The sequence below is a fragment of the Prenolepis imparis genome, unplaced genomic scaffold (assembly GCF_030444845.1).
Source record: "Prenolepis imparis isolate NDT839.2.m4 unplaced genomic scaffold, iyPreImpa1.0 SCAF_13, whole genome shotgun sequence".
Taxonomy (NCBI): Eukaryota; Metazoa; Arthropoda; class Insecta; order Hymenoptera; family Formicidae; genus Prenolepis; species Prenolepis imparis.
Genome location: NW_028141171.1, coordinates 1,574,163 through 1,585,554, shown reverse-complemented (window position 1 = coordinate 1,585,554; position 11,392 = coordinate 1,574,163). Strand labels below are relative to the sequence as shown.

At 30.6% G+C, this 11,392-nt stretch overlaps 1 protein-coding gene across 1 annotated transcript; it reads right to left on the bottom strand.

Moving 5' to 3' along the window:
- Positions 1-424: 424 nt before the first annotated feature.
- On the bottom strand, positions 425-1,255 carry LOC145944791 (uncharacterized). The gene has a single exon (XM_083053344.1). The coding sequence runs from the start codon at positions 1,253-1,255 to the stop codon at positions 425-427; it is 831 nt and encodes a 276-aa protein (XP_082909470.1).
- Positions 1,256-11,392: the final 10,137 nt, after the last annotated feature.

Sequence of the window (11,392 nt, the reverse complement as noted above, 5' to 3'; positions counted from 1 at the left end):
TAACAAAAAGAATTCTAAGGTGCGTCGAAGGAATTCTTCGATAATAATTACGGTAAGAAAAAATTGAAAAGGAAGAGATTACACAATATTATAAGTGGATGGCTAACGATATGACAGTGTCGTGAGAAAAAAATAGATAATAAAACATGCATAGATTCTGGAGCATTGAAGGAAATCTTCGAAGACAATCGCGGTAAAATGTGTTTAAAAAGGAAGAGATTACACGGGAATGGTGATATGTGTATTGTTGTTCGTATGACGAAGCGACTCGTCGTTGGGAGATGTGAACAGAAACGTGCATGCATGCAAGATGGGAAAATTTTTGGTTGGTGGAAGGGAAAGAAAGAAATAGACTTTTTTGAGTAAAAATATATGTGGTTTATATAAAATAATGTTGTTATTACACAAAAAGTTACAAGAATATTCATGGATTCAATTTTCGTTTCATTACTATTATACTTGTTATTTGATTGAAGTAAAGCGAAACTAATTCCAAAAATGTTATCTCAAAATATACATCGAGAAATGTTAAATCTTTTATTTGTGTGCGTACATTACGCTCTATTTCCTTGCTATTACCTCTGATTGTAAGTTTTATAACGCTGTTATTAATATATTTATTGAGCGGTAGATTAATTTCTATTTCATTAATTAGATACCGCGCACATTCGTTAACACTGCAAGAAATTAAATTTAATTGATTCAAATTTGCGTTCACGCAATCAACTATATTTTCTAATCCTAAAAAAGTTGCTTTCTGCATCACTATTGCGACGTTGTAAGTTTTTCGTTTCTTCGCTACTGGTGCGTTTGTTTCCGCATCTTCGACGTTATCGGAAGAAGTATTTCCTTGTTCATTTTCACGATACGCTAGTAGAACAGCTCTTGCTCCATACGCGGTGGTAAAATTTATAATTATCTTGTTGATAATAATTGAACTCAAATTAATTTTATCACCGTTTAAGTATGCAGACACCCGTTCTATATTTTCTTGAAATTTCTGCCACGATTCCATATCGAAGCAAATCCCTGACGCTCCATGAGATGTTAATTTAACAATCGGTTGGAAATCCAGCTCGTCTCCGTTCGCAGTCATCAGTCCATGAAGTTTCTTTGTATAGGATGAATTCAATCCATACGTTGTGGACAACAGCATATGCTGATTTATTATTTCCTCGTTGTTGCATCCTGGTTTAGAAACACAGTTGGAAGCCGATGGTTTTACAAAATTCGAAATTTCCTCGTGATTACTCATGATGATTGTTTCTTCTGGAAAAGAATTATCGAATATACGCCGAGAGAGAAGTATTCGTTGAATAAGTATCGAGGACCGTAAACTTTCTTATTAACGAAACTGAGCGTTTGGATGTCGGCGAACGAATGAGATTATTCTTTCCGAATAACCACAGGAAAAGAGATAAAATAGAAAAGTGAAGGGAAAATGCGCGCGCACAATAATAAAAATCAACCCTGATATGGAATTTTACAAACAATTTAGAAGAAATAAAAAAACAAAATATTAGTAGAGTATAAACTATTAAGAATGTACAGCTGTATTTGACAAAAATGCAACGCGATTGTTTACAAGCTATAAATTCCAAGATAAATTTTATAACAAAAAAAAATGTTTATCTCAGTCTTTCTGAAACCTTATCGTAAAGTTTATCCAGTATAAATAAAGGGCGATACATAAAAAAGGGGGATACATAAAATTATCTGTTCTTGATATTTATGATTTTCCCCCGAAAGTCTTTCAGGGAATATTAAATTTTGTAAAATAATCTTGTCCAATAGGAGATTGAGAAATTTTTTCCAAATCTCCTTCCTAGAAAGAGGCGTTTTCATAAAACGGGTATAAATACGAGTTTAAGCGTTAGTAAAAATCAATTTCGAGTTTACGCTAACGAATTACTTGTGTTTTCCAACGTGTGCGTGAGTGTAAAAAAATTTAATTATGGTAAATCTTAGAAATGTCATCGAGAGCTGTATTTTGCTTTCGCAGAGTTTGTGCGGAAAAAATATGGGAAAATTTTTGTCGGAGTTATCGAACATCGATGAAACAAATTACCATATTTTTGGAAAATTCGCGGGTGAGTGTCCTAATCCCTAGCAGAAATGAAATCAGGCATGCCCTATGTATGATTAGGACCTGATCGGGAAGCAGTAAGGTATGCCCTAATAAGAAATTCCCGATACGTACCTGATCTGGTACGCAACAGGAAGGCTCTTTCCAATCATTTTTCAGGTAATTTTTACACGGGCCTGATTTTCTTGTCCCTATCATTTCCTTCATAGAGTTTGATAAGTGTAAACTTGATCGTTTTAACTCGGATCACTTTAACCTTGCGAAAGCGATTCTGAATAATAATCTGCATTTCTCTCATATTATAGATTTTAATGTTACACTGCGCTCATTGTCAGCGCTCGACTAGCTAGGCTTCGAGCTATATTAGACTTCGGCCGCCGAAAAAAATGTTTCTTGCTTATATTTTAATATTTTTTTCTTTTTATACATATATGTACAAATATAAAAAATAATAAAATCCATCCACTCTTGGCCAACATGTACATTTTTTTTTTAAATAAATATTTTATTAAAATATATTAAATAAAAAAAAATATTTGGCCAAGAGTGGATGGATTTTATTATTTTTTATATTTGTACATATATATATAAAAAGAAAAAAATATTAAAATATAAGCAAAAAACATTTTAAAAAATTAAAGAGCGAGCCGAGACTCGATCTCGGATGTATCGTTACGTAGCATCGCAGTTGGCGCGTCATTCCCTCCAATGCTATCGCATGCTACCGAGGCCCGTTTGTGGCACTACTTTCGGCGTCGCCGAGCTCTCACGTATATATTCGGTGTGCGCATGCGCTGCTGTTGCCGTGTGACATAACCTCTATAAATGCTGTTATGGTAAATCAGTTGTTATTGAAGTGGTGACAAAGTATATTAAATATCTAGTAAATAAAGTGATTATTAATTATGGATACAAATTCTGATAAAAAGTGTTTATTGACACGAATTCGCGTAAGAAGATTTCGAGCAGCTCATAAAGCATTTTATTCAAGATCTGAATTGCACGGTAAGTATATATCTGGTTCTGATTAAAGGATATTTTATTAAACAGTAATAATAATAGACGAACAATGTATATCATTTTGACTTAAAATTAGAAACACGCGTTGAGGATCTAAAACAGAAGGTCGAAACATTCGCTTTTTATTCTTGTGCAAATTTTCTTTATTTTAATAGTTTTATGTGCATTTAATTACTTGCGCTGGCTCTTATTGCCTTATTTTCTATTTATATTTTAAATATTATTGAGAGCAACACATTTAATTTTAGTTAATAAATATAGTCACATGAAGATCTATAGTAATAATATATAGCAATAAAAAAATTAATTTCATACAATATCCCAGTAAACACGAACAGTAACAATACATATGTTTTATTTTGTTGAGTTGGAAATTATAATATTGATGTAATTTCTATCAGTTAGTGTTTACTGACACTGAGTATAATGAATTAAAATAAAATATATAATACAGTAAATATATTATTTAAAATTATATATCAAAATCACGTATAAAATTGTAAGAACTAAAATAATTAACTTTTATTTTCAGATAATAACTGTCCAACTTTAGATATTTATGGAATAGCATCAACATCCAGAGATCATAATTTGACTCTATCTAATTTTGAATCCGACAATGGTTCATCAAGTGAACTTGATATTAACTCCAATAAAAAACAAAATGTGAATATTATACAAAGTCACATAAGCTCTCAAAGTATTGACGATCATGTAAATAATACAGAATGTGAAAATAGTGATATGGAAAGCGAAAATGTTAATGAAGATAATGGAGGCATTAATGAGGAAATTGAAAATGAAAGAGAAGGAAACGAAATCAGAGAAGACACCGTAACGATGTTAGTAACAGATGTTAGTAATAACGAAGATAACAACGACAATAGTGAGGAAACAAATGATGATGAAAGCAACGAAGCACAAGATGATGTAGCACAGCTTCGACAATGGGCAATTCAATCTTGTATTGAACATTGTCATTTAGATTCACTGCTTAGGATATTGAGGAGACGATTAATTCCAAATCTGGCAACAACATCCAAAACATTTTTGGGAACGACATCGGCTAATCAAATAAAAAAATTCAGATCAAACGATGGTGCGATCATAGAAGAATTCGTATATTTTGGAATAACTACAGGTCTTCGAAGGTGTGTAAATAAAGAAATACATCAAACAAATATACTCAATCTGCAAATAAATTGTGATGGTCTTCCTTTATATAAGTCCAGCTCAAAAGAATTTTGGCCGATTTTATGTAAAGTCCACAACATTCCGGATATATACAAACCTTTTCCTGTGGCTATATTTTGCGGTAATGAAAAACCTAATAATGTAAACAGTTATTTTAATAACTTTATAAGGGAAATTAACGAATTGACACGCGAAGGAATTATAATCGATGAACGAATCTTTAAGGTGCATATTATGTGCTTTGTTTGCGATAGACTCGCACGTTCATTTCTGAAATGCATAAAAGGTCATGGAGGATATAACGCATGTGAACGATGCTTAGTTCCTGGACAACGATGTCAAAATCGAACTATTTATCCTTCTGTGAGTTGTGCTAAACGAACTGATAAATCATTTAGAGAGCAACAAGATCCTGAGCACCACATCGGCATCTCTCCATTGCTTCGTTTAGAACCTCCGATCAATATGATAAAACAATTTGTCCTTGATTTTATGCACCAAAGTTGCTTAGGTGTTATGAAAAAAATGATACTTGATTTTTGGTTGGAAGAAAATCTAGCTACAAGACTGAGTCGAAATAAAAAAAGTCTGTTGTCACAAAGTTTAATAGAATTACAATCACAAATACCAGTAGACTTTCAGCGAACAACAAGATCAATAGCAGATATTTCCAGGTGGAAAGCAACGGAGTACAGATTGTTTTTGCTTTATGTCGGTCCTGTTGTTTTACAACAAATATTAGAAAAAAAATATAATCATTTTCTTCTTTTTCATGTTGCATGTAGAATCTTGTGCTCAGATAATTTATGTCTGAAATATAATTTTCAAGCAAAAGTTTATTTGAACAATTTTGTTATGCTTATAAAACAATATTATAATACGCAAAGTTTAGTTTTAAATATTCATAGCCTTAGTCATCTAGCCGACGATGTCAAAAATATGAAGTGTTCCTTAAGTAATTATATATCATTCCCATTTGAGAATCATTTAGGAAAAATGAAGAGAATGCTTCGAAGTGGCAACCGATCACTCGCACAATTTTGTGCGACGGCAGGATGAATCATTTTATGCAGAGTCAAAGAAAGTGACGTTACCAAAGACTATTATAATATTGAAAACAGGCCCTTCTGAACCATGTGGACGAACTCCTATCAAAAAGATCAAATATAAAGAAACTATATTAACATGTAAAAAACCAAATAATGTGGTATCTCTCACAAATAAAAACATAATAAAAATCAAGACAATGTATATACCGCAAAATGAAAAAAAAAAAGATATATTGACTGGATATAAATTAAAAATTGTGAAACCAATATTCACGTTTCCTGACAATTCAGGTAAACTTGATATGTGGCAGGTGGTTGAAACTACAATCAAAACTACATGTTTACTCCAGTCTGTTACTTGTAAAATGATTCTCTTAAAAACTACAATTTATGAAAATGATGATGAAGAGAATGATGACGAAGAGGAAACAAAAACTTTCGTTATGCCACTTCTTCATATGTGACGTGAGATTTGATGTAAGTACATGCTATCGTGCAAATATCAAATATAATATTAATTCAATTAATTTTATAATTATTCAATATAATATTAACTAGAGATTCTATAATACACAGATTCTATTATACACGCGAGGGAGAGAAGGGGAGAGAGAAATGTGTGAGTGAGAAATATATTGTAAGATTACTATTAAAACGACGATTCATTCTTCACATGAAATATGACCTTGTATTGCACAGATTAGATTTATTATTTAACTAAATAATTTTTATTTATACAATACAATTATGTTTAAATATAAATTGGAAATAATAAGATATTAGATGGAAATCGATTTTGACATTACTAATTAGATAATAAATACATTTTTTAATACATTTACTTTGATTTAATTTATTTCTTTGCGGCTGTCATTGAATTAATTAATTATTAATTAAATAATTGCTAATTATATATGATTAATATCTGTTTTATGAATCAAATCAAATAATGCTCTAAAATTGTAGCGAAATAATTTATATTTTTGAAAAATAAGTAACGTTGGCGGGCCAGCGTTGACCGACTTGATCCTTAATATTTATTATTAGTTAGACACTAGGCGCAGGCAGTGATGCCAGAATGGCCACGCGGCAACACTGCAGCTAGTTTGCCAGAATGGCCACGTGGCAACTGCCGCGTGGCCATTCTGGATTCTGGCATCCTGCGCAGCTCGAATGTTACATCACTATGTACGGCTTCTTTTTGTATTCTTTTGTATGATATCCTTGTCCAGTCTTTCATCGAGAACACGCATCTTTATTGTAACAACGGAAAAAATGATGCCCGGAAAGAAGAAATTCTCTCAAACGGTACTTTTATTTTCTGATTCTTATTTTTTTATATTTTATTGCAATTCTAACCTCTCTTGCAAAATTTCCATACTAACCTATATGAATTAACTTCTAAATTGTAAAACAAAGAAGACAAACAATGCATGATACATTTTGTAAAATATGTAGGCGAAACACAGAAATATCGAAGAGAGGCAGTTGTGACTCATTATGGCAGGGTGCTTGCCTGAGAAGAATATCTTCTTCTCATGAGCCACAACTGCCTCTCTTCGATATTTCTGTGTTTCGCCTACACATTTTACAAAATGTATCATGCATTGTTTGTCTTCTTTGATTTACAATTTAGAAGTTAATTCATATAGGTTAGTATGGAAATTTTGCAAAAGATTATATATATTTATTTATTTGCATTATTACTCAGTTGATATGTGATAATCACTTTCTTTCTTAATTCAAATAAAATTATTAAAAATAATTATTTTGTAGAACTTCGAAAAATTCAATGGAATTTACAAACTTATAGAGTTTATAGCTAAAGATAAATGCAAAGGTCGAAGTGTGGATGTTGTACCGTGTGAATGGATTGTTTATGATAATGCGAGTGGAAATTTAAAGATAGTTTTCATGCCACCACCATATACAACTCGAACAACAGAAATATTGCATTCTTTAGTTAAAAATAGGGCAGAAGCACCAAAGTCGTGGCCATCCTATGAAATAAATATTGTAGGTGACGCCAATAAGTTTTTACTAAGTTTTCTATATGGTATAAATGAAACTTTATGAGCAATTTTGTTAATGTTCAAATACGTAACTCATTCAATTTAGTATCAATTTATGGTATGTGATTAACTGTTTGAATAAAAATTGCATGATCATTTTTATTATGTTAATTAAGATTTGTAATTCTTAAACATTAATGTATTTTTAGAAACGTACGAATTAGCCTTGATTAAATTAAAATAAACTTGAAGTAAAGGAATATGTTTATTCCACAGAAAGTGATCACGGTGAAAACCGATCACTTTCTGACAAAAAAAAATATAAACTAAAAGCGACTAAAGCTGACCACTATTTAGAAAAAACATTATTGGAGGTTCCACCTTTATACAGTAACGATGATACCTGCAGCCAGTTTAGTGAATCCAGCCAAGAGAGCGGAAGTAAATATTTTAATTTATTTATTAATTATTAACTAATCATATAATGAGTAATTGTCTATTTGATTTATTTCAGCAATTTCAAATGATGAAAACACAAAATCATGTACAATACGAAAAAAAGAATGTGAAAAAACTTATAATTGCTGTGCAAAAACTGGTATATATATGTTCATTCAGTTTCATAAATTTTGTTTTTAACAAATACTTATTAAAATAAATATTAAAATAAATTTTTTTTTTCAAAAAATACAATATAAACAAATACTTATTAAAATAAATATTACATATTTATTTTAATAAGTATTTGTTTATATTGTATTTCTTGAAAAAAATTATGTAAAAAAATTTATGTATTCTTATATATTGCAGCAATATCAAAAAATATGGAAGAAGAAATCAAGCAAAGGCAATAAACAAAAAAAGAAAGTAGAAAATTTTAATACAACTAAAGGTACTTTAATTGTTTATTTATTATACGCGATTGCTTTTACGTATTTAACCATGGTGCGATTGCCAATACAGCTGAAATAACGTACAATAAGATACATTTGAATGAACAGCATTTTCAAATACGTAAAATATAGCTTAATTAAATAGAAATATTGTACATCATATTAGTTCATCGATAACACATGATAAAAAATTATAGATTGTAAGAAGTGTAACAAAAAAGTAACATTACAAAAAAATTCTATAGGAATTGTTTTCAAAATCTGCTTTTTTAACTTAATAAATATATTTAATTGTTGTAAAATATATTTATTAAGCTAAAAAAGCAAATTTTGAAAACAATTCCTGTAGAATTTTTTTATAATAAAACTTTTCTGTTACACTTATTATTATTTCAACTGTATTCACTTCGTAAGGTGTATTTGATGATACAATTTTATATGAGATAATAAAATATATTCACATGCTTTAGATTAGAATACAATTAAATTAGAATACAATATTTCTATTTTGCTTCAAAGTTGCAAATAATTATTGCTACTATAAAAATAACATTAATATGTTGTAAAGTGATGTTATATTCTAATTGTTGATTTTTATCAGGACATCAATACAATGATGACAATATTATTTCAAACACTGAACATAGTATTGAGAAAAATAGTTCCTTTTGTCAGTTTGATGAGAGAAAACACACCACTAACGGCAAGTTTTATTAATATTTATTTTACTACGTGATCTTTAATATTTAATTTTAATTATTGCATTATATTATAGATTTAGCGCGTTTAATAACATCTGGATTTAGAAGTATATGTACACAGTTAACACAATTAACTTTAACCATAAATGAGTTAAAAAATATTTTATCCCTTGAAAAGAACAATTATTCACAAATTTGCACTGATATTCAATTTGTTGAAAAACATGGTATAGAGTTTCCATGTAAAACACTAGCAGACTTCATGCAATTTGAAGAAAAACTAAAAAGCAATGTATTTCGCCAAGATTTTGTAAGTGTGATGTTTTTGCTATAAATATTTATCTTGCATTTATAAATTGTATAATTAATTTTAAATGTGTATTTACTTACTATTTATATGTTTTTAGGAACTTAATTTATGGAAAACTGTCGACACAAGTGCGACTGTATTAAAGTCATTGACTAATATTTAAAAAAAATATATGTCGAGAGATTTAGCTACGACATTTACGGCTGTCAAAAAAATGGACAGAAAGCAGATTTTAAAGACAACTATTTTCTCGTCATGCATTCAAAGTAAATCATTTTTTGTAATTTATACATGTCTATATTTTTTAATTTTTCAATTATGCTATAAATCGCTTTAAAATTTTGTAAATTACAGAAGTTCTTATCGAAGAATATTCAAAATTGAATACTCATCCACCTATCACAGACAAGGTATATTATTCAACATTAGGCAGCGTACTTAACAATGCCAAAGATTGGGAAGGCCATCGACTAATGCGACAAAAAAAATTAAGTCCAATTCATAGTGAATGTGAAGAGTCTGATAATGATGATTAAATATGTGATATATTTAAGTAAATTTGAGTTTAATTACATATGTGATATTTATGTATAATAAGTGTTAATTGGTTAATAACATTAATAAAATATATTATTGAAATATAATTTAATCTGTGGAACTATATATAGTACTTTATATATCTCTCGATATAAACCTACTGATGCCCCATCAGTATCCTATTAGAAAATGTAAGGCGCAGTAAGGGGCAGTCATGAGGTCCTGATAAGGAAAACTTGATCAGGCAATCTTAATTCTCGACGTTACATTTATAATCGGGGCCCAACAAGGGCCATCCGATGAGCCCCTGATCAGGCGCTAGGGCATGTTTATTAGGTCCCTATTAAAACCCTTCTAAAATTTCTGCTCGGGGTGTAGTGCTCGCGGTTTTATTCCGTTTAGGACATTTTGTCAATATTCGTGAACTTTTGTACATTGCCGGGGAAGTGATAGAAGCGCGACGATATTTTGGTGATAGCGAAGAAGATGTGGGAGGACACATAGAATTTCTTCTCTTGCATCATCAACGTTTTCTTCCGAGGAGCGTTGAAAATGGTAAGTTTTTTATTTTTTTCTATTATACAAGTAATTATAGAGCAAATTTAATTATAAAAATTAATAATTTTCTAGACATTGAGCAACGTAACACTCATCTCGGGCTAATCGCTGAAGTTGGACAATTTCGTGCGCCTCCGCGAATAATAGAGAATCGTTGAGTAGATTTACGGTTATCACTAGTTCGTGATAGAAGACGTCGAGCGGATACTTCGCCCGAGGCAGGGCCCTCTCGTAAGTATTTAATATAAACTTAAACTCGGTAGAAAGTAAAGTATCATATTCTTATTAAGAAATTTTAAAATATTGGATGTTTCAGGACGAGCGCGTATCATTTCGAATCCGGAGATCGAACATCCGGTTATTGATTTAACCGAGGATGAACCGAATAGTGAGGAAAATGTCACGGAAGAACCACGTGAGCAAACTCCTCGTGAAGTAAGTCCCTTCGACGAAGTTACTATTTTTTCACAACAACAAGAAAATGAGTAAGATATAATTTCTTCTTCTGAGAATGAAAGAGAAGAGGAAGAAGATGAAGAAGAAGAAGAAGAAGATGAAGAGGAAGAAAAAGAAGGAGAAGAAGGGGGCGAAGAAAAAGAAGAAGAAGAAGATGAGGAGGAAGAAGAAGAAGGAGAAGAAGGGGGCGAATAAGAAGAAGAAGAAGAAGAGGAAGTTCAGGAGGGAGAGGAAGAAATAGGAGCGGAAGGTAATGACTTTACATAATTTAACTAATTATCTCTTTCTTGATTAAATTTTATTTTAATTAAATAAAATTTTATTAGAATTTTCTTACTCTCCAATTATCGATCTGCGTATTTCGTACTCTCCGGTGTAACCATGAAGACTCATTGGAAAAAGAGAGGAAAAACAAAGGATAAGTGTGAGTCGTTGCTAGAATTTTAACATCTCTTTATAAAACTCCAATACGAGAGAGTAAAATATTACTTTATTGAATTTTTATTTTAAATAAATCATTTTTAATCTTTTACTCAGTGCAAATAGGTAGAGGACGGAGCGTGGAACAACGGCAAG

What these genes read in the sequence shown, in the direction of transcription:
- LOC145944791 (XM_083053344.1), bottom strand. Translation starts at nt 1,255, where the DNA reads ATGAGTAATCACGAGGAAATTTCGAATTTTGTAAAACCATCGGCTTCC.